Below are 24,855 nucleotides of genomic sequence, written 5' to 3'. Positions count from 1 at the left end.
ATGTATGAGAAGAGAATGATTATATCCTCAGTTTCATTCTTGTGGTGGATCACTATCAACTATCCAATTAAGTACAGTCTAGAACCCCCCATCTGCAGCTATTATAATTTCAATATTTGACCAGAATTTATTCAAGGGCCCACCTAGTAACCAACTTTGTTTTGGTTCATGGTCACAGTGACACTGCAGCAGCACCCAGTGCACATGCGAAAGGCCACTGCTCTGTTTGCAGTACGGGCTCTGGAAACCCTACTACCATGCACTTGAAAGCAACTCTGCCACACACGCATTACTTCTGCGTGGGGCCTCCATAAGAAAAGTGCTACAGTGTGGACACTGGCAGGTGCTACTTGTCAGCAGTAACCTGCAGCAACCACCTGAAATTTCAAGCATTTGTTTCAAAGAAATTCTGTGGAATTTGCACAATGTGATTGGGGGGCAGATCCAGGAACCACATGTTCATCATATCTCAAAAATCTTGGAATTTTAGCCAATCCATCCACTTCTGATTGGTATTTGTTGCTACTGATGAAAATAAGTTGCATGGGATTTATACAAACACAACAGAACATAGAAAAATAACATTCAGGCTTTGCCTCCCTGTCTAGAACTAACAGCAAAGTTCACTATTCCAGTGCAAACATCTTCAATACAGAAACAAGAAACTGAAAATATCTATAAATTGAAAACAAAATTAAAATAGTGTATTACTAACAATTTCATCAATAATCCATCTGATTATCTAGATTGAATGATTGAATTATCCTGTTAGTTGTGTGACAAGTAGCAATGACAACTGTAAACAGTTATGTTGTGACACAAACTGACAAATATTGGAGTTGCCAGGTAGAAGTTAGCTAGCAGCAGAGAAGACATTAGCCACTTAATGTTTGACATAATGGAGCAAGCACACACTTTTTTTCTCTGAAGTAGTGGTATTTGTGATAATTTTAGCTTAGATATTCACAAGTAAATGTAAATCAGTCATCAAACTGGAGGCTGACAAAGAGTGCAAATGTTTTTTATTCCAGTCTTTGATCACAATATGAAATCTTTAGACAATGACCGGTTTCAGTCCGTAATGACCATCCTCAGATCTTTCTTACACCATGTCCTAAAGTGAGTTGCGAGTTGCAATAATGACTGTGTGGATGATGCGGTCTATTCTACACCCTATTTTAGATCTATATGACGATGCTATGATGATTATATTTATGTGTTTTGATGATGCCATTATGGCCTTATCACTTTAGGACATGATGTGAAAAAGATCTCATTACAGACTGAAACTGGTCATCGTCTAAAGAATTCATATTGTGATCAAAGACTGGAATAAAAAACATTTGACAGTATTGGATCACTGTTTGTATACGTGACCATGTCGCAGTTGGTGAAACAAAAGAGTGCTTTTATAGACCACAAATTGGTAGAGGCAGAAGGAGTGGATGAGTCCTAACAAGAGGAGGCTGAATTCCTACATGCCCCACATATTTTCAGTTCATCATAAGTGGCACAGGTTTGCAGTAGTCTCTTACAATGCTACTAACAGCATACAATAATCTCTTTCAGCCACAGTAGATGTTAAATATATCTCAGGATTCTTTTAGGTGGTGAAGCTCTGTTGGTAAGATAAGAATGGTACATTCTAGTAGTCTGGTAGATAGGTAGGTTCATTGCTACAAGCTATTACAACGTTATAGTTAACCACCCATAAACTGTAGAGGCTAAATTACAGGCATTTATCTCTTCAGGACAGACTTGGAACCAGTTTGTCAAACCAACTCGGGAAACAGTTAGATTCAACTCATTTATGAATGAAAATTGTAGTTACAGTGGAGCCAGACTGGAGAGAACTGTGGAAATTCTCTGGTCCGGGAGCAGCTGGGGAGGTATTTTGGAATAGGATCCTACACTGCCAATAAATATCTGCGGTGGCAGCTCTGATAAAATGACTTATGTTGACGTGGCTGTTTCATAGGATGCTCAGCCACACAACAACAGCAGTGGGCTGAGCTGTGGCTGCTAGGAGTGACAATTGAGAACTAAATGAGCAAACGAAACCAAGGCATTTCCATGTGCCCATTTTTTGTGGCAAACAAGTCCTGAATCATGTTACCAATTCAGAATCACCAATTGGTTCACACGTATCTGCTATGGTGGAATCCAGTCTAACACGTTATTTAGCCTCTATATTTACATGTTTCACCTGGCCATTGGTTCCTATCATGACTTCCCTGCATGAGCATGAGCATTACTGATCAGTGGGCTTTGAGTTAACCTGTGACTCAGGCATCCTTGCACTTAGAAAGTTAGAATTTCAAGAGGGATATCACTTGAAATAAAAAGCATAAAAATGAAAACAGAGATAGTGTGGTTAGAGGTTTCAGTGTAATTTACTAGGTATGGTCTTACTGGGGGTGGTATGCCATTGCCTTCCTCTGACCTGACTTACCTGATCTGTTATAGGGGGACCTACAGTTGATTTTGGATTCTAAACTAGAGTGCAACTTATTTTTCACTTCAACAAACATTGCTGGAGGTGAAAGAAGTGATGGATGATGGATTAAAATCTTAGGACTGGCTAAGAATCAAACTCCAGAGTTTTGGATTCATCATCTGGCACTTAAACACAACATTTATTGCAATTTAACAACAGTTATTACTTTTTTAGATTGTAACAGCTAGTTCACATTGTTACTGTATACCTTGGTCAAGGGAATGTGATCAGTTAATGAATAAACCAACAGACACATACTAATAATTTAAAATTACATGTTTTTGCAACATAAGTACACTGTTTTGTTATGGTTGCATGTAAGCATCTAGTCACTAGCATGGACTGAACATACTACACAAGAGCTGCATAAGATGTGGTGTACCTCAAATGAAGGATTACTTCTACATACAGTCCATCCTCAATGAAATTTCTAAAGCAATTAACCTCAAAACATGTATGGTGTTTAATTTCACCAATAACATTATTAAATAGTCATAGCTAATGGACTGTAGGAGTAGAGGAACAAATCCTTCAAACAAATATATTTATGTTTCCATTAATATTTACACCCCTCGGTCTGCAGTACAGTACAGCTGCACCAACAAACCTGTTTTGTTAATGACGCTATTCCCACACAGATAGTGAATAAATCTCTGGGTTTTGAAGTTGTAAGAGGGAAACATCAGATACACTGAAATGGAGGTGTGACCAGGCCATTTCATTGGTTAAAGCAACAGCTCACGATAAACATATCTGTAATTGAATTCTATTCTGGCACAAATTCAGTTATCATAGGTAAATAATATAGAAGTAAGAACACAAATGAACCAATATCTTTGATTTCAGTATAGGTATATAACTTACTGTTTTTTGTAATCTCCCATTTTGGCAATAGCATCATTTAGTTCTGCCAGACTTTGCTCGATTATTGAAATTCCTGTAAGACAGCATTTTTGTATTTCTTTTTCTATAAGTTCATCAACCTGGAAGAAAAGTTATAATTAACAAATCTGCAAATGAAAAATATTGCTTATGATAAGTACTGAACATTAATTTTTTTACTGAAAAATCAGCAAAAATGTGCCACAAATGAGATGAAAAGGTGTTTACATCACTTTCTTTTGAAGAACAGAAGAAGAAAATGGAGACAATAAATGCAAGAAAAATAAATGTACAGAAAAGAAATGACACTGAATTTTTTTATCTGAAACTCTAAAAGCTTTCTTAAATAAAATGATTGTTGTTAACACTCTACATCTTTATTCAGCATTTCTACATATTTGCAGCCTTCTATGACTAGAAGGGCTCCAAATTGTAATGTGTAAGACAGCAGTGTGGAATGTTAACTGTTGCTACATGGGAAACAGTGAGCTGTAATCGAGTTTTGACTAGTTCATCCACACATGGAGCACTCTCTCCTTCAGCATAAAAGTGACAGAACACACACAAGCAATGCGACATCTACAACAATCCAAGACCTTGGGTTCACTGTTATTGATCGTCCTAACTTGACTGCTCTATCCAATTTTCCAAAACTAAAAGAACACCTTCAATGACTTCACTTTGATGATGATGGAAGCAGTGCAAGCAGAGGTGAGGTTGTGGCTCTACCAACAAAGTGAAACATTCTATAGTGACGGTACCAACAAATTGGCCTCTCAGTGGGAGAAATATGTTTGTTGCAAGAATGACTGTTGAGAAATAAATATGTAGATATGAAGACTAAAGATGTAGAGGGTTAATAGCAACTGATTTACTTAAAAACCTTAATGTATTTTCACATGAAAAGTTCAGAGGCATTACTTTTCAGCATGTCCTCATAGACCAAAGGAATAGCCAGCTTTTGGGCACAGAGTTGACACGTCATTATTTCTTTCTATGATAGTATAGTTGACAAATCAATTAATGACTTGTCTTGGCATTGGCTGGAAAGTTCTTGCAACAAATAAGAAAGATGATGATTGTTTTAATTCTGGACAAGTGTATTTGTATGAGGTTCAAACAAGTCTGAGTACACAGTAAACACAGATACCAGAAGCAAAGATCAATGGACACACACTGGGAGAGACTTCAAGAGTGAAGTTCATCGGTACCCACATGGATAATAAACCATGGCGGCAACAATATGTGGATAAGTTAAATGAAGAAGCTCAGTTCGCCTGCTTTGCACTCTGAAATCTCTCCCAATGTGTTGACCTGCAAACAGAATTGTTAGCACATTTTCAGTACTGTCACATGCTATAATCTCGAGGGACATTGCAGCTAAGGTGAAAAAAATACTATTTACTCTACAGAGGCACATAGTAAGAATACAATGTAATGTTGGTAACTGGACACCTTGTAGAAGCCTCTTCAGGGACCGATGGATTCTTCCACTTACATGACAATACATACACTCCCTAATCGTGTTTGTGGTTAATAACAAGAGTGAACTTAGAATGAACACAGCTGTTTACAACTGCAATACCTGAAGTAGAAATAATTTTTATAAGGACTAGATGTATCTCTCTAGGATTCAAAATGGAATATTATACTCTGGGGCAAAAGTCTCCAGGAGGGTATCAGGCAGGAAATTTAAAACCCACAAATATTTAAACACAAAGTAAAAGAATACCTCATTAGCGACTCCTACAACTTACGTGAGTAAAGGAATATTCATTCTTACTATCTCCAATGATATATGTATCAGATAGCTTCTAACATTGACAGTATACAGGATGAACCTTAATAAAGCTGACAAACAGGGATGGATTCCTGACTAAATGGAGGAAAACAAGTGCTATTAACATGTGTGCAGAAATACATTGTTGGCACGGTAGATGGTGTGGATGAATGGGAGTACCTCTGGCCACATGACGTGTTCCTTGTGTGTTGCAGGTTGTGTGATTTACACCACATACTGTAAGGAGCAGAATGGTCAATTATTCATGTAGAGAAGCCAAGATGATGTTTCAGTATGGCGAAGCAGATGGAAACTGTCAAGAAGCAGTACCCTGAAGTAAAACAAGTACCCTCACAGACACCGGATAAATCACATTTAAGTGCCTGGCAGAGGGTTCATCAAACCACTTTCACAATAATTCTCCACTATTCCAGTCCCGTACAGCATGCAAAAAAAAAAACACCCTATATCTTTCCATGCGAGCTCTGATTTTCCTTATTTTATTATAATGATCATTTCTCCCTATGTAGGTTTGTATCCACAAAACATTTTTGCATTCAGAGGAGAAAGTTTGTGACTGAAATGTCTTGAGAAGATTCCACTACAATGGAAAATGCATTTGTTTTAATGATGTCCACCCCAAATCCCGTATCATTTCAGTGACACTGTCTCCCTATTTCGTGATAATACAAAACATGCTTATTTTCCTTGAAGTTTCTCAATGTACTCTGTCGATCCTATCTGGTAAGGATCCCAAATCGTGCAGCAGTATTCTTAAAGAGGACAGACAAGTGTAGTGTAGGCAGTCTCTTTAGTAGCTCTGTTACATTATCTAAGTGTCTTGCTAATACCACACATCCTTTGTTTAGCCTTTCCTACAACGTTTTCTGTGTGTTCCTTACAATTTAAGTTAACCGTAATTGTAATTCCTAGGTATTTAGTTGAATTTATGAGCTTTAAATCTGACTGATTTATTGTGCAACCAAAGTTTAATGGATTCCTTTTAGCACTCATGTCGATGACCTCACTTTTCATTATGTAGGGTCAATTTCCAATTTTTGCACCAAACAGATATCTTTTCTAAATCGTTTTGCAATTTGTGTTGACCTTCTGATGGATTTACTAGTCGATAAATTGCAACGTCATCTGGAAACAACCTAAGACAGCTGCTCAGATTCTCTCCTAAATCATTTATATAGATAAGGAACAGCAAAGAGCCTATAACACTACCTTGGGGAACACAAGAAGTCATTTCTGTTTTACTCTTTGACTTTGCATTAATTACTACGAACTGTGACCTCTCAGACAGGAAATCGTGAATCCAGTTACATAACTGAGACAATATTCCATTAGCATGCAATTTCACTACAAGACGCTTGTGTTGTACAATGTCAAAAGCCTTCTGGAAATCTAGAAATACAGAATCAATTTGAAATCTCTTGTCAATAGCACTCAACACTTCAAGCCCTGTTTGGGCATTTATGTGACCATGGGCACTTTCAGGCAGATCAAACACGCAGGGAGGCTGTGGATCATGCATACACCATATTTGGAGGACTGTGTTGTGCAGGGTATTGAGACAAACGAACCCTAGTACAAGCTCGAGGCAAGTGACCCACAAGCATGGTGAATGCCAAAGTATGATGCAACAGGTGAATGTGTGCATTGCAGCCCACGAAGGCCACTTTGAACATCTGTTGTGAGGTGGATGCACTGTACCATGTTCCAGGATGATTAGTTCTTGTTGTACAAACACTGTCTCATTTCTGGATGCATGTTCATAAGAACTTTTTCCACCATTTCCACTCAGGAATCTGTTCCTGGAGTTTGACAGTTTTATGGATGTTCACCCTGTATAGACAGTTAATAGTGGTCTATGTAAAGTTAAAATGCTTCATTTGAAGTGTTAGATAATAGCAGCTTAGAAGTGTACACGCCGAGTCTCTTGCCAGTCTATGAGGTATAATGTTGTGTGGTGGTATGGAGGTGGAAGTGGAGCTTTCACACTTTCTATGTGGCTGACATCCAGCTGTGATCTGAAAAATAATACCTAACACTGATTAAATGTATACCTAGGATACATCTCAAGAAGGGATTGGCTGTTCCAAAATCGATCACCTAATAACTTTTTAAAATCATTGCTGCAGCCAGAGATTATTTTATTTATAATTACAAACAATAGAAACTCCAGGATGGGATAAAAACTGTATTATGAAAAGTACAGCTAGAGTGCTCCTCACCATAAAGATGACACATTGAGTTGCAGACAGGCATACTGAAAGAACTGTTAAACACTGAGGTTTCAGTCAAAGCCTTCTTCAGAAAAAAAAAAGAAAACACACACACCCAAATATTTGCACAATCAGGCATACCTCAAGCACACAAGACCACTATCTCTAACCACTCTGGCCACACTGCAACTGTTGTATTGAATGAAAGCAGGAATCTGGAGTAAAGTCATAAAGTCATGAAGAAGAGGGATAGCAGGGTATGAATGGTGGGAGAGAAGAGTGCTGTCTGGTGGAGCAAGAAGGGATTAGAATTCTTTGGGGGGGGGGGGGGGGGAATGGAAAAGAAAAGGAGCAGAGAGGGAAAAAGGGAAGAGAAGAGTGCTGTCTGGTGGAGCAAGCAGGGATTAGAATTCATTGGGGGGGGGGAGGGGGGGGGGAATGGAAAAGGAAAGGAGCAGGGAGGGAAAAAGACTGCTTGGTGTGCTGGCAGAGAGTGATGCACAGTAAGGGTGAGAGGAAGTAAACTGAGAGTAGGTGATAGGACAGAGGGGGCAGAAACTATTGGGTGGAAGGTGTTGGACCTTAAGTTATTGTAGGTTGAGGCCAGGCTAATTTCAGAAGCAAAGAATGTGTTTTAAGGGTAACTATCATCTGTGCAGTTCAGGAAAGCAGGTCGTGGACAGGAGGATACAGATGGCCCAGTTTGTGGAGCAGCCATTGAAATCAAGCGTGTTATTTTCAGCTGCATCTTGGCCATAGGGTGGTCCACTTTGCTCTTTGACACAGTCTGGCAGTGGCCATTAATTCTGGTGGACAGCTGGTTTGTAATCATAGCAATACAAAAATGTGTGCAACGATTGCAGCTGAGCTGGTATAGGGTGTGGCTGCTTTTTGGTGGCTCAGCCCTTGATGGTGGAGGACAAGCCTGTGACAAGACTGGAGCAGGAAGTGCTTAGTGGGTGATTGGGTAAGTCTTTCATCTGGGTCTTCCACAAGGATATCATCCCTGTGGCAAGGGGCTGGGATTGGGAGTGGCATAGGGATCGACTAGGATGTCATAGAGTTGGTGAGCACGGAACATCACTTTGGGAGTGATGGGAAGAATCTTGGGTAGGATGTCTCTCATTTCAGGGCACATACACGATCAAAGCCCTGACAAAGAATGTGGTTTAGATGTTCCAGTCTGGGGTGGTACTGATTGAGAAAGGGAGCACTCCTTTGTAGCTGGTTCTTTGGGGTGGGGGAAGAATGAAGGTGCATGGGGATATGGAATGGGAAATCTGTTTGAAAACTAGGTCTGGGGTAGAGTGCCTGTCTGTGAAAGCCTTTGTGAGACCTACAGCGTACTGGGCAAGGGTGTTGTTACTGCAGATATGCTGCCCCCAGGTGGCCAGGATGTATGGGAGGGATGTTTTTGTGTGAAATGGATGGCAGTGGTCGAAGTGCAAGTACTGTTGGGGGCTGGTGGGTTTAATGTGCACAGAGGTGTGGATGGAGCTATCAGAGAGGAGGAGGGCAACATCCAGGAATGTGGCACACAGGGTTTAGGAGGACTGGTGAAGAAGCTGGGAGAGAAGGGATTGAGGTTGCGAAGGAATGAGGATATGGTGTCTTGACCTTGAGTCCAGATCATGAAGATATCATCAATGAACCTGAACCACACTAGGGTTTTGGGGTTTTGGGAGACTAGGAAGATTTCCTCTAGATGGCCCATAAACAGGTTCACATAGGATGGTGCCATGTGGGTGCCCATGGCTGTGCCACAGATTTGTTTGTATACCTTTCCTTCAAAGGAAATGTAATTGTATGTTAGTACAGGGTCTGGCATAAAAAACTCCCCGATTACAAAGTAACGTGCAGCGGACAGTAGAAGGAGCAGAGTGGTGGGGGGCGCGTCGTTAAGTAGCTGCCTACGTGCCGTTTTCAGTGTACGCCATGGCGTGGTCTGGTGAACATCGTGCCTTCGTAGTGGAAGATTTTATTCAAAATGGCGAATCGCCTATTAATACTCAACGTGCTTTTCGCGTTCGCTTTGCGCTCGGACGACGGGACCCTGTTCCCGATAAGAAAACAATTTATTCTTGGGTTGCTAACTTTCGTGAGATAGGTTCCTCATTAAAAAGGAAACCACCTGGACGACCACGGACTGCAACAGGCCCCGGAAATGTTGATGCAGTTAGAGCTTCAGTTCAACAATCTCCTCGACGATCCGCTAAAAAGCGTGCGGCAGCATTACGGATATCTGATCGAAGTGTGAGAAGAATCTTGCATCGAGATCTTAAAATGCATCCTTACAAACTTGTAACTACGCAGGAACTGAGTGAACGAGACTGTGGTGTCCGTGTAAGTTTGTGCCAAGACCTTCTTCGGAACATTCGTCCCAATGATATTGTGATTTTTTCTGATGAAGCACACTTTCACCTTGCCGGAACAGTGAACAGCCAAAATTGCAGGTACTGGTGTGAACACAATCCCCAAGAACTTCATCAACGACCACTTCATAGCCCTAAAGTAACAGTATGGTGTGCTGTTTACAATTCCGGAGTGATCGGTCCTCACTTTTTCAAAGAAAATGACAGGAATTTAACCGTCAACAGTGAACGCTATTGTGCCATGCTCCACGACTTTCTCCAACCGCAACTAAGGGAGCTTTTTGGTGAAATAGAGAATGTGTGGTTCCAGCAAGATGGTGCTACAGCCCACACAGCGCGGCAGTCACTGGCATTGGTGAAGGAAATGTTTCCTGGACATGTGATCTCGTTGCGTGGAGACATTGGCTGGCCCCCACGATCGCCGGACTTAACGCCCTGTGATTTCTTTCTTTGGGGCTATTTAAAAGCAAAAGTTTATGAATAACGTCCACAATCTTTATGAGCCCTGAAAGAAGCAATTACACAAGAGGTTGAAGCTATTCCACCTGAAATGACTCAAAGAGTAATGAATAACTTCAGGGAAAGACTCAATCAGTGTGTCGACAGTGCAGGAAGCCATTTAAGGGATGTTTTATTTAAAAAGTAAGACCATAAGAGTATTTTCTAAAATGGCATAATATGTACTTTTATTTAGTATAAATAAAATTGTTCTACCTTATTTGGTTTTGTTTTTATTAGCTTTCCTTAAAGGGGAGGTTTTTCTGCCGGACCTTGTATAAAGGTACTAAGGTGTATCAGGAATGAGGTAGTGGGTTTGGGTTCTGAAAGATGTTGGGGGAGGTAATGTCCAATAGTGGTAAGATCATGGGCATGAGGGATATTCGTGTATAGGGAAGTGGTGTAAACAGTGATGAGTAAGTGTCCATGAAGTAAAAGATGGGGATGGTGGAGAGTCAGTGAAAGATTTGGTTGGTATCTTTGCCCTTGCGGGCTAGATTTTTGGCACTTGGTTGGAGGTGCTGATAAATGAAGACCAAAATTCTTTCAGTGGGAGCACAGTAACCACCTATTGTTGCAGTGTCCAGGAATGTTGGTTTGGTTGGTTTTAGGTAGCTTGTAGAAAGCGAGTGTGTGGGCTATCATAGTGGTGAAAAGGAAAATGGATTCATGGGAGAGGTTCTGTCAAGGATCTAAGGCTTTAAGTACGGGTTGCAGGTTATGTTGAATTTCTGGGATGGGGCTGGCCGGAGTGGCCTAGCGGTTCTAGGCGCTACAGTCTGGAACCGGGCGACCACTACGGTCGCAGGTTCAAATCCTGCCTCGGGCATGGATGTGTGTGATGTCCTTAGGTTAGTTAGTTTTAAGTAGTTCTAAGTTCTAGGGGACTGATGACCTCAGCAGTTAAGTCCCATAGTGCTCAGAGCCATTTTTGAATTTCTGGGATGGAATCAACATGGCAGAGGTTAAACGTGGAGGAGTCATACGATTGGCAGAGATCTTCTGCCAGGTAGTCACTGTGATTAATAGTGACAGTGGGGGAACCTGTGTCTGCAGATAGGATGATTAGGTGAGGATCTGTTTTGAGGATGTGTATAGCTGTCATTTCTTCAACTGAAAGGCTAGTGTTCTTAGGAAGGGATTGGGGAAGGATGGTGAGACCAGATTGGATGTAAGGAATTTGTGGAAAATGACCAGGGGGTGATTAGGTGGAAGGGTGGAGGGAGGATCATGATTGGATGGTGGCTTGGACTAAGACAGACAAGATCCAATATTGGGATTAGGCTTGGTTTCGCTGGAGGGAGTGTTTCCATTGCAAGGATTAGGAGAATGACAGTATGTCTTTGACAAGTTCTATGTGGTTAAATTTGGGTGTAGGCTGAAAGTGAGGCCTCTGGATAGGACTGAAACTTCCATGGGGCTTCAGATTTTGGTGGAAGGGTTATCAACAGCTTTCCAGAATTTTTCTGGCTCCAGATTTAGTGGAGTGTTGGTAGGGAGATTTGGGGGACGTGGGAAGCTGAAGAGGTCAGCTAGTCAGTTTCTGGATGCTATAAGGGGTTGATGATGAGGAACACTGTGGGTAGGACATGAGTTGGATAGTGGTGCTCAAAGCGGCAGCAGGATGTCAGCAGGTTGGATAACTTATGAAGTTGGTGTCTGGAATGCTCTTGCAGGTGCTATAGAGAAAGGGATTCAGTTTCAGATATATGGTGTACATAGTAGGGACCGCACAGTACCACTATCTTGTGGAGGTAGTAGAGGTGGTTCTGGGATGCCTGTGCCATGGAGATATGTTTCTGTAGCACCAGGTTTGTGAAGGACAAGAACTGGTGGACTCTGAAAATGTAAATGTCATTATGAAAGAAGAGCTGACATCAAGAGAAAGGAATTTGTATGGTTAGGCCGTTTGATGGGGAGGGGGGAGGATAATATGGTTTAGGCATCATTTAAGGAACAGGGTTTGGGACTGGGTTTTGACCAGGGAAAGGGAATTTTTCTGAAGCGATACAGAAAGATCGATCTGCTGTTCATTGTGGAAGGGATGACGTTGAAGAAACGGGGTAATGACGTAGGAAATGGGAAACTGAAGGCATTAGGTAGTTGTGAGGGAGGCTGGATAACAGAAAAAGGCGTGTGAAAATACACACAGTCATACACAAATACGTAAAGATGTGCAAAAATATGCAAGAATACACACAAATAGGTGCAAATATGTAAAAACACGCGCAAACAATACGTAAAAAACCTGGGAAAAAAGTATGGAACAGTTGAGGTATGGGAATATGCACGTGTTGGGATAAGGGAAGAGAGAGATTCTGATGCTCTTTGAATGACGTGTATACACTGCAAGCTGTGCGACACATCGCTCTGTCCTGCTGGTGTTGCCATCGTGCCAAGGAAAAGCAAACTGAATTTAGGGGTTGACATGGTCACTCTGAGAATGCCAAGAAAATTTTCCTATTCTGACGATTCTTGCAGGGTGTTTGCATTCAGACATTTCATGTTGTACATTCTAACAGCCATCTAGCTTATGGAACATAAAACGTGATTCATCTGAAAAGGCCACCTGTCACCATTTAGTGGACTTCTAGTTGAGGTACTGGCATGCAAATTCTGGCCTTCGTCGCCGATGATCAGTCATTATCAAGCATGAATGAGCCACACACCTGCTGTGGAGGCCTATATGCAGCAAGGTTTGCTGAATGGTCATTAAGAAGTAACTGTAGGTAGCCCCTTGGTTCATCTGCCGGTCAGTTGCTCAACAGCTGCATGTCTATTCGCCCATACACATCTCCATAGCCATTGTTCAGCCATCATCTATGGTCTGTTGTGCACCACAGTTGCCTTTGAATCTAGACATGCTTTATATACTTTAGGTACGGTGGCATGTGAACAGTTTACAAACTTAGCCATTTTAGAAATGGTTCCACCCTTGGCCCAAAAGCCAATGATCATACACTTTTCCACATCTGATAAATCACTCTATTTCCTCATTCTGACAACGACTGCATGGTTTTTTTAGACACCCTGCCATGCTTCATGCATTTTCCACTGCTGGTGCTGCCACCTGCAGTCCGAGTGGTTACTGGATATAGATATGAAACTTACCCAATGGTCACATTAATGTGATAGGACATTTGCAAAACACACACACACACACACACACACACACACACACACACACACACACACACACACACAGCAACTATCTCCAACAGTTGTGACCTGACTGCAGACTGCAGCTACATCTGATTTGAACAGCAATGCTGGGTGGGTGGGGGGGTAAGGAGAAGGCATAGGGTAGGAGGGGGAGGGATAACAGGGTAGGGGTGAGGGAAGGTGGTCTCCTGCCTTTGAGAGTGTGCAGGGACATGGATGAGTTAGAGACAGGATAGGGCCACTAGATGCAGAATTAGGAGCCTGTTCTAGTAGTGGTGTGTGTGTGTGTGTGTGTGTGTGTGTGTGTGTGTGTGTGTGTGTGTTTGGATCGTATGGGTGCCCAATGGCTAGGTCATCAGCGCCCTTATTAAAACTAACAAATGTGGTGATGAACTAAAATTGTTGTACATGCATGCACTCGAAATGACCACACAGTCACTCTATCTCACATGCACTCTCGCATGCACTAAAACCAGTTAGGAGGGAAGATAGCTAATCAAGAAATTAAAACCAAACACAGGCGAGCTAAGAGAAAAGCACATGGAATGTGACTGGCTGACCACTTACAAAAACCTTGAGTCAGCCAACCACCTTGTTGACATATTGAAAACATCTCCCTAGAATCTTGTTAAAATTGTTGGACAATTCACAAAACTTTAAAACTCGAACCACATTCATTTGATCACTACAAAAAAGAGACTGCAGATCCGCTGGCAAATCTGCTGCAGTCCATTAGTCAGCACATAAAATTCAGTCCAACAAAATGTGGCGCACCGTGGTTTGCACGCCACAGGCACCACACATTGGAGGGTGTTCTTGCTGAAGTAAGAACCCATGCATCATGGGGCTGTGGCCTGTGTGAAGATGAGTAAGAAGGATCTCGTCCTGTGGCTGGGAGAAAGTACTCCACTGCCGAGTTGTGGGATTTACTACACAGAGGTTGTTCTCAGTCACTTCCAGCCACTCATCTTCCCATTGCCACAGGACTTTATACCTCAACAGCAGGGTGAGAGCGCAGAGGGATAGCACACTGAAATAACTGAGAATCATGACACACCTCCTTGGCTGTTCGATCCACCCTTGCCCCACAATTCCCATGTGCCCTGGTACCCAGCAGAAATACACCTCCTTCCCCAGTCATAGTTGGAGGAGGGCATCCTGGATATTCTTGCCCAAATGGCATTGTGGCTCATGGATGGTTGGAAAAAGGCACTCCAGAGGCAGGCAACCAATAGTATGGTGTGCGAATGAAGTTGGAACTGTGAGGAACTTACACACCTGCCTCGCCATGAGGAGCTGGTGTTGGATGGCAAGTGGCAGTTCCCCCACCTCAGCACAGAGGCTGAGTACAGGACTGATCCAATAAGTGGCCATGGACAGCTGAATTCCTTCATGGTGGACAGCATCAATGACCTGTAAATAAGAGCTGGCTGGGGTGGCCGAGCGGTTCTAGGCACTTCAGTCTGGAGCCACAAGACCGCTACGGTTGCAGGTTCGAATCCTGCCAAGGGCATGGATGTGTGTGATGTCCTTAGGTTAGTTAGGTTTAAGTAGTTCTGAGTTCTAGGGGACTGATGACGTCAGAAGTTAAGTCTCATAGTGCTCAGAGCCATTTTGTAAGTAAGAGGGCCTCACTGACCCATACACCGTTCACATAGTCCAGCCATGAACGCACAAAAGCCCGATAAAACTGGAGGAAATCCACCATGTCCGCTCCCCAAGACCCTTGGCTAACGCACTTGATGATGTTCAGTGCCTTCAGGTCTCACAGGTGTGACAATCTTGAGAATCTGGAGTCAAAAATGAGGCCTAGAAGCCGCACTATATGACTAAAATGTAGGATGTTGTCCCCCATATTCAAGGCAGGCAAATTAAGAAGACAATGAGAATGATTAAAATGAACACACAAACACTTATCTGCAGAAAACCGAAAACCCGTCCTAGCAGCCCACTCCTTTAACCTCCGCACTGGAAGTTGCAACTGACGGTTCGCCATTGCAACACTGGAGGGGGAACAGAAAACAGCAAAATCTTACACAGATAAGGAGCACTGTACGGGACTCCTTACCGTAGACATGATACTGTTGATAGCTATGGCACAGAGGGTAACACTTAAAACACTGTGCTGTGGGACACCATTCTTCTGCTCAAATCAATCAGACAGTGTGTCACCAACTTGGTCCTAAAAAACTGCTGAGACAAGAAAGACCTTATGAAGATTGGGAGGTGGCCATGAAGCCCCACTGATGCAGCTGTACGAGAATACAGTGTCTCCAAGTAGTATTGTATGCGTTACTTATATTGAAGAAAATGCCAATACAGTGATGCTTCCAGAGGAAAACCTGCTGAATAGTCGCCTCTAGGAGGGTCAGACTGTCAGCAGTGGACCGAAGTCTTCAGAACCATCACTGAGAGCAGCTAAAAGTTGAATGGTCTCTAACAACCAGACCAGATGACAGTTAACCTTTCGCTCCACGGTCTTTCCTACACAGCTTGTTAAGGCGATGTTCCGATAACTACTGGGACGTGAGCAGTCCTTTCCTGGTTTGAGGAGAGGTATCAGAATTGACTCACTTCATGAGTTGGGGAAGTTGCCTGTCTGCCATATTAGATTAAAACATTCGAGGAGGATTTCCTTTGACGGCACTGGCAAATGTCAAAACAGGCAGTACCGGATGTGGTTGTGACTGGATACAGTGTCATAAATTTCAGTCAGTGCCGATTCGAGTTCTCACATGGAGGAAGAGGAGAGGTAGCCCTCAGAACTGTTGGACCTAAAGTTCAATTTTTCTCTCTCTACAGTCGTATGGTAGCTATGAAACACCGGATCCTGGCTTGCATTGGCAGTAGTTTGTGCAAAATGCTCAGCCAGCATCTGAACAATGTCTCTGGTGTTGTCTTCAGGCACTCCTGTTTCAGCACTGATGCTATCGGTAATCAGCTGTGTTTACCATAAATCCTCCAGATGGCTTCCCATGCTTTTGTGGAGCAAGTGGAACGGTTCAAAGAGTCCAGGAACTCTTGCCATAACCGTTTCTTTTGCTCTCTTTAATGACACAGTGAGCCTTGGCTCTCGCAGTTCGAAAGGCGGTGACATTGTCCGCTTTTGGGTGGCATTTGATCCGTCATAGAGCTGCACGCCTGTCTCAGATGGCTGAATGGCACTCGTCTGTCCATCAAGGTACAGGTCGCCTCTTAAGAGGGATGAAAGACTTTTGTATGGATAGGTCAGCAGCATGATGGATCACATTCCTGGACGTTGTCACGGTGTTCAAACACAGCCAACTGGCTGAACAGCATCCAGTTATCCCTGCCAGTCATCGATATTGATGGCTTCTGTTCCAACAACACACCATTCAGTAGGTGAATGCAGATGGAGAAGTGGTTGCTGGGACGAAGGTCGTCAATGGCATGCCATTGAATAGAGTTGGTGAGGGCTGGAGAGCAGAGAGATAGGTCGATGGCCGAGACTGACCCAGGAGCGTCACAGAAATGAGTCTGTGTACTAGTGTTTAGGATGGACAGCTCTTGAGATGTCAGAAGGCTCTGTAAAACTTGACCCCGAGGGCAAGTAGAGGTTGAGCCCCACAGTACACAATGGGCATTGAGGTCTACAAGGAGGAGAACTGGTCAAGGGAGTTGATCCATACGATCTCTGAGAGCCTCAGAGTCTACTGCATCCAGTGAAGTTAAATAAAGAGTGCAAACTGTAAGCCTCTGACGTGCATGAATTTCAACTGGAACTGCTTGCAGGTCAGTATCCAGGGGAGAGTAGAAGAGTGGTGCCCATTATAGACAAAAATGGCCACCCCTCCCATGGCCCTTTACCCAGTCAGGTCATCCAAGCGATATAGCATATAGCCCCACAGTATAGGAGCATCAGATACTTTTAAATGAGTTTCCAGTAAACACAAGCACAGGGGCCGTTGCTGTGGTGGTAGTACCCTCATCTTGATTTTCTGCCAGGGAGGGGAGCCCACAATGGGTGGAGACGCAGTTTTAGTTCGATATGATTGCCCCAGTGCGACATCAACCTCCATCACCTGCAGGGGAGCCGAATTATAAAAAATATTGGGGAGGGGATGGAGCATACTGGGGGTCCTGCCCTGGGAAATTTTCTATGTTTTAGATAAAAAATAGTGAGTTTTAAAGTTGTTTTAAGCATTTTAGAGTCATATGTTCAACATTAGAACCCCGAAAACTGGACTCTCGATAACTCAACACTCCAGGAAACTCGACAAACCTAACACATTTTTTGGCTTCCAAAAAAGAAACAAAACATAAACACGCACAGTATTTTCGTAAAAAGCTAATTTAATTTACAGTAATAATCATTCTTATAAACTACTACAGACAGTGAATATATAGCTCTGAAAAGACTGAAATTATATTTAAATAAATCCTAAACTATCATTAAAAGGATAAAACATAAAATATTGCTGTCGCATAGTGATAGCACTTTGATTAATAAGTGAAATAGCTAATTTAAGCTTACTTTTGCATAAGGCTTAGGGTTCATTAAATAAAAACAATATCTCAAAGTTAATGCTTTAATACAGTTAATACAGTATGCCTAATACTTTCAGTTGAAAAGTATGTAAATAGCGGGTTTTAATTGGGTCTTACACGCTAAAATATTTAAGTATTTGAAAATAACTATACAGTACTATAGTAATACTGTACTAAACTAGTATCAATATTTCGTAACTGAAAATTTAACATTATGTTGTATTTAATTCTCTATTTTCTAAAGATTTTTAATATTGCTCTAAATGCCATTATTAGGGCTAGAGTGTCTTTAGAAAGGTGCAAATGTCGACCGCCAGACTGGAATACTGCATATGAAGTCGTTGATGACGGGTCAGATATCAAATTCATCATAAACATCTCGGTGGGCATTAAGAACAGCCAAGTTGTTCAATCGCTTCTGTCCCATTGTTGATTGGAGATATGACTTCAGACGTCTAAGGGCGCTAAATGACCATTCTGCCATTGCTGTCGTGATTCGAACGACTTGGAGAAGCTTAATGCACTTCACTACTTCACATAACATTTCTCGAAATGCAGGCTCTCGTGTAATGTACTTTCTTACATCAAGCATGTTTTTAAGACCAGTCGTTTTTATTAGCGATATTAGCCAACGTGTAAGGGCAGTCTCTCAATGTTTAGGTCATTTTTGAGAAACTCAGATGATTTTTCCAAATTTGTTTCACATCTGTTTACTAAAAGCAAGCGTTCAAATGAAATGATGTGAGTGTCCAGTTGAAGCAAACCGCTCAGTAATGCAAGATTGCACCATTTCACAATCTTCAATGTAAATAACTTTCTAGTATTCCTTTGGGGTTGGAAAGTGTGTGGTGAGCTAACTTTATTGTTTTCATACTTCTTTGATGTACGTCAATTCCAAGGAAGCAAAGGATCATCAACTTGTGAAGCTTTTTCTTTTAAACACAATTCCCAAAAGTGTTCAAAACTATCACACCTTCATTCAATGTACAACTCAAGCCCTCGAATATTTTTTCCAGATCAGCAACACTTAAACGAGGGCACTGAATATTTTCATTGACATCCTCTACTGGGTTCAATGCATGGCAATAAAGACATGAAAAGAAATAAGTCTTGAATTATAACATTGACTCAAGGAAGCCTGCACATTTGTAACCACCGAGCGAGGTGGCGCAGTGTTTAGACACTGGACTCGCATTCGGGAGGACGACCGTTCAATCCCGCGTCCAGCCATCCCGATTTACGTTTTCCGTGATTTCCCAAAATCACTCCAGGTAAATGCCGGGATGGTTCCTTTCAAAGGGCATGGCCGACTTCCTTCCCCATCCTTCCCTAATCCGATGAGTCCAATGACCTCGCTGTATGGTCTCCTTTCCCAAACAACCCAACCCAACACAACCCATTTGTAACCTGCCTCTGTTATGTCCTCTGAAAAAAATGTTTCAAAAAACTCTAAAAGTTCTTCAAAGTCCTTGGCTAAAGCCATAATATTCCCCATAGACGTAAGATGGCAGAGACTGTCTGCAACTGTCAAGTCTAAACTGTGAGCAGTGCAGCGCACATAACGTGCTTTTGGTTCTGTATCCCAAACTAACTTTTTTATTCCTTTGAACTTACCTCTCATATTCGAGGCACCATCATAGCACTGTCGTCTTAAGTGATCCATTGACAAATCAAGACGAAGAAAAATGTCTTTTAAAATACTAAATAGAGTTTGTGATTCAGTGTTGGGGGTCCCATATAAGCCAATAAAGCCTTTGTTGATGATTAATTAATCAACAGTATGAATACAAAATAAGACTTCTTCATGAATCGAAGAATCACTAGTTTCGTCAACCACGATAGAAAAATGTTCAGTCTTCTTGATTGAAGCCAATACCTTTCTCAACACAGACTTTCCTAGTAGATCAATGATATCGTTTTGAATATCGTGGAACATCCACTTATACCCTGAACGCCGTAACCAATCTTTAAACTCAGCTATGTCATTCTTTCGGAGTTCCAACAATTGAAAAATATTTGAGTTTACATCTTTGTGCCTCCTAATTGCTAGTCCTTGTCGGCATAGAAACTGCACGGTAGTAAAAATTGTCTCAAGAGCTAACCGACCTTTCTTCATATCACTATCTAACAGTTCATTCAATTGGGAGGCCACACTTCAGTTAGTGACAGAATTTAGTTTCAGAACACCTTCTTTACGCGTAAACGTATTTCCATGAAGACGGAATTTTTGCAAAGCCTTCTTCCACTTAGAAAATACTACGGAAGTAAATGCAACGCCTTTCTGTGAAGAAAATTGTAATAGATTTTTAGCATCTGCCTCTTCGCAGGTTTTGCAAAAAACTTTTTCGTTAGATGCTTCATATTCTAGCCACGTAATTTGATCAACCAAGACTTCTGAAATAATCCTCCCTTACCGGATTGTCCAGGTTTCGGCTGTGAATGGTTCTCGCCTAAAGATGATGAAGCAATTGATGACAGAATAATTGTTGGAGGCTGACTTCAACTTCCAAGCGCGCCTTTTTGGTAGCAAATTTATCCATTGCAAACTTAAGTCGCAATACACTACGAGACTACAGTAAATGAATAAAATATAGTCATATAAAATAGTCCACTAGACACTAAAGTCGGAACACTAAACACTTCTGCAGCATGCACTCAACGAAACTATCCACACTGAATGACTGCGACAGCAGGGTTGGCTTTATATAGCCGCGTCGTCGTGAAGTCTCAAAGCATCAAGGCGATGCGAGGTGGAGGGTTCCAGGCACTTCTGCTCCAGATCTTTTGATGTCGCTACGGCCACAGCGATGGCCCACTGGCGCCAAACTTTACCTGAAGGTTCGCGCATTGGGACAAATTCTAAGTGTGCCCGCAGCACCGTAACACCGTCATTCACATTACTCGTTTTCAGTTAACCTGGTTACTACAGTAATAATTGTTTGCTGTAACTCATTGCTGAATGTATTTTAAAAGGTAACTATCGTCAAACAAGGAAAATAAAAAATTCCAACATAATTTTGTGATTTTACAAAGTATAATATAACTAATAATTTTCTTAAATTATTGGGAGGCTATGCCCCACCAAACGAATTTTTGAGGGGCCCCAGATCCCCTCAGATCCCCTGGAGTTGGCACTTGTGATTGTCTCTGAAGAAGATTCGAGAGAGACGTCAGATAGAATGACATTGACATCATCAGACTGTGTACCTCCTGTTTCCTTCAGCAAGTGAGGTCTTTGAGTTCGATTTTTTGGTCTCAGGTGGCTTCGGAGCCACAACCTCAAGAGTGATAGGGCGTGTAGCAGTGCTGGGCAGTGCACAAGACTTGAACTGTGGAGGGGCAGGAAGGTTCATGATGTCAGAAACCACAACCTTTTCTGAAGTTAGAGGGGGGAGGGGCAGGTTTTAAAGGAACTGCAGCAGTATATGTGCACTGACAAATGCAGGTGCTAGCGGTGGCATTGGCAACCTCTGTTTGTGTAGCAGCATCAGTTTTCAGGATTGGCTGTTTAGAATGGAAGATAAGGAGGCAGCGAATGTGGGTTCTTGGCTTCACCATATGGGTTGAACTTTGTAGTTTTGATCTCCTGGATCTTCCAGTACTCAAGGAAAACTCTGCAGTCCCTGCTCCACGCAGGGTGATTCCCAAAGCAGTCAACACACTTTTGAGGAGAGGAGCAACCAACTCCCTCCTGGGCGACTTTACCAAATTTCCCACAAGTGGCTTCTCCTTCACAGCTGAGAGTAGTGTGCCCAACATGCTGGCATTTAAAACACCACGTTGGATTTGAGTAACAAGGTCGTACAATGAGGTGTAGGAAACCTGCCTTCACATGCTCTGGTAGTTTCGTGCTGTTAAATGTGAGGGTAAACGAGTCTGATTTTACGAGATTGCCATCCATCCATTTCGCAATGTGTTTCATGTTGACAATCCCTTCTTGGGACCATTTTGCTTCAGGTCTTCTCTGGGAATGTCAACTAGTTACTTGCAAGTCACAAAACATTTGCTGTAGTTCAAGGTGTTGTGCAATTCAGTTTCTATCACATACTCCCTGACGCATTGAGCTTTCTGAAGCTTCTTGACCTGTTGGGAGCTAGATGTTTCAACCAACAGGGTCCCATTTCGCAACCGCTTGACGGATTTTAAGGTGCCAGTAACGCCTTCTAAGGCTTTTTGCATGTAAAATGGCGAAATTTTTTCAAAACTCCCCTCTTTTCCTTTAACTATAAGAAACACTTTCTCTGAAGCGGCTTGCATTCTGTTACTACTGACTGAATCAGGAGGACTGCCTGCATGAGCCCTCTTGTTAGACTCACACCTTCAGATTGAGGGCTTTTTATAGAGGTTTATTCCGTCCTCGCGACATGGGCAGTTAAGCCAAGAGCCCTGTTTCCTGACACACACAACGTTCCACTGCCACACCACCCAGTGGTTGCTGAAGCATGCCCAGAGCTTATGGTGACAGAAGACTGGTGGCGCTTACCAGTCCCTGGCTCGGGAATCATAGAGTCGCCAAGCCCATACTCAGCAAACAAATGCTGATCCTCTGTGGGTGGCGGGAGTGGAAAGGGAGAGGGGAGAGGAGACAGGAGAAAGGGGAAAAGACTTGCAGGTGCATTGCCAGAATAGAAGATGTGTGTAGAGCTGGAGAGGGAGCACAGAAGGGGACAGGTAGGTCAAGGAGGGCATAATTGTGAAGGTTGAAGCTGGGGAGGTGGGTTACATGAACAAAGGATACGTTGTAAGGAGAGTTCCCACCAGTTCAATTCAGAAAAACTGGTGTTGGTACGAAGTATCCAGATGGCACAGGCTGTGAAGCAGTCACTGAAGTGCAGCACATCTCCTTTGTAAATCAGATGGCTGCTTCCAAGGGTAGTCATCTGTGTGTGTGTGTGTGTGTGTGTGTCTTTTTTTATTTCCAAAGGAAGTCTTTTGGCCAAACACTTTCATGATTAGCAACCTTCCCATTGTCTCTGTCTGTAACTCATCACCACATTCATGTGGTGAGTAGCAACGTATCCTTTTCATAATATTGTTATTTATAATTACTAACCCTATATGGCTGCATTACCACTATCCTCTACAATGGATAGTCAAGATTTATGGGAATTGTGTGGCCTATGCATATACGTTTTGTGCCACATACCCTCGAAACCTATGAAGGACTTGAATCCATGCCACAAAGACTCACTACTATATTGCATACCAAAGGTGAACAAACATGCTATTAAGAAGGTGGTCATAATGTTTTGGCTCTTCAGCCTATATCACTCATTTTTCCCAATGGAACATTAGAAGATGAAATTCATCATTTCTGTTTTTGCTCTGCTACTGTCAGCTTCAGTTCCTGGGTCATCCATGAGTGTCTGAACACAAACTTTCATGCCACTGACAGCCTTTATACACAATCAGAATTTCTTTGGGTTTAGGAAATCTTTCAATGAGATTGTGCTATGTTGGTTACTGAACGCTGCACACATCGCCCCCTTGACTGCCAAATGCATTTCATTGTGCTATGTTGGTCACTGAACGCTGCACACATCGCCCCCTTGACTGCCAAATGCATTTCATTCAGCATCTCTCAATCTACAGCTGGTAAATAGTACTACTATCGACAGTGGCATGACATAGGAAATTGTACCCCTCACGCATCACTGGTTCTCTCAAACTTTCTGTGTCTAGTCGTTTTACGTTTAACTACCCTAATCATTAAAAGTCATGCACTGTCATGCAAGGAGTCATTGTTAGGGTTGCACAAAAAATATTTAAGCAGTTTCCTGATGTGATGAAATATGAGCCTAGATGTTTTGCATCAATTGGTACGGCACCAATGAGTAATTATCCTGTTTATTTGTGGAGGATGTCCGTAACTACACACAAAATCACTGAATCAAGCAGTATTGACGTTCTCAGCTAGTAGCATTCACTGTTAGTACATTATTCGTTGAACAGTTACGAATACCCCCATGGACTGTTACAGTAATAGAATTTTTCTGGGAAAGTCATACAGAAGTGGGCAAACTTCAGTGTGGAGGTGGAAATTTAATTGTTAATGTAAGCATGGTTGGGTCTAGGCATTGTTAGCAAGTGTGTTATTTGCATAATCAAAGTAAAATGATGTAAGTTTCAAATCAACATTTTTAAATCTTAATTGGAGGATCTTTAAAATTCATTAGTAGGCAAAGAGGGACATTTCGTTTTAGGTAACACAGTTAGACTTCTTAAAAACGAAGTAGATTCTTTGTGTCACTCAAATGTGACAGCCACAAATAATAATTTGAAATGAAGAACGAAGAAAAAAAGGAGGGATAGGAAAGTTACAAGCCCTGTAGCTTGTATTACAGCTACTACGCACCAATCATTATTTCTGTAGTAGTTTCTTTATACTGACTGTATAACACGAACTGTTCTAAAAGGTACATATCTATCCAGTCCATGGTCAACTATTCTTCTATACTTGAGTCACTGCGGCTCTGAATGCTCCTGACCAGAGGTAAGCGTTCTGATGGTTGTTTGGAGTTAATGGATTAAACAGTGAGGTCATAAAACCCTTGGTCCACGGATAGTTCATCTGGAGTTAGTGACATCCATCAGGAAAGTTTTCTGATGGTGAAAGTAAATTAGTGCATTAAAATCGAGTTATTGGTGGCAATACCGATGCCAGAGCCTAGAAACAATGTATGGAGAAGTACACTACTCGCCATTAAAATTGCTACACCAAGAAGAAATGCAGATGATAAACGGGTATTCAATGGACAAATATATTATACTATAACTGAAATGCGATTACATTTTCACGCAATTTGGGTGCATAGATCCTGAGAAATGAGTACCCACAACAACCACCTCTGGCCATAATAACAGTCATGATACGCCTGGGCATTGAGTCAAACAGAGCTTGGATGGCGTTTACATGTACAGCTG

The 24,855-nt window shown here is 42.1% G+C and overlaps 1 protein-coding gene across 4 annotated transcripts in view; it reads right to left on the bottom strand.

The window, feature by feature from the left end:
* Positions 1-24,855, bottom strand: part of LOC126471132 (uncharacterized) — a 143,807-nt gene that overhangs the window by 52,701 nt on the left and 66,251 nt on the right. For 3 of the 4 annotated variants that reach the window (XM_050099223.1, XM_050099220.1, XM_050099219.1), the window contains exon 4: positions 3,362-3,480. In XM_050099223.1, the coding sequence (XP_049955180.1) occupies positions 3,362-3,480 (119 nt within the window). Of the gene's footprint in view, positions 1-2,631; positions 3,251-3,361; positions 3,481-24,855 lie in introns of those variants that run through there. The other variant, XM_050099222.1, reaches the window with a different exon arrangement.

This window comes from Schistocerca serialis, chromosome 3 (assembly GCF_023864345.2).
Source record: "Schistocerca serialis cubense isolate TAMUIC-IGC-003099 chromosome 3, iqSchSeri2.2, whole genome shotgun sequence".
Classification (NCBI taxonomy): Eukaryota; Metazoa; Arthropoda; class Insecta; order Orthoptera; family Acrididae; genus Schistocerca; species Schistocerca serialis.
This window is presented reverse-complemented; position numbering and strand designations above follow the sequence as displayed.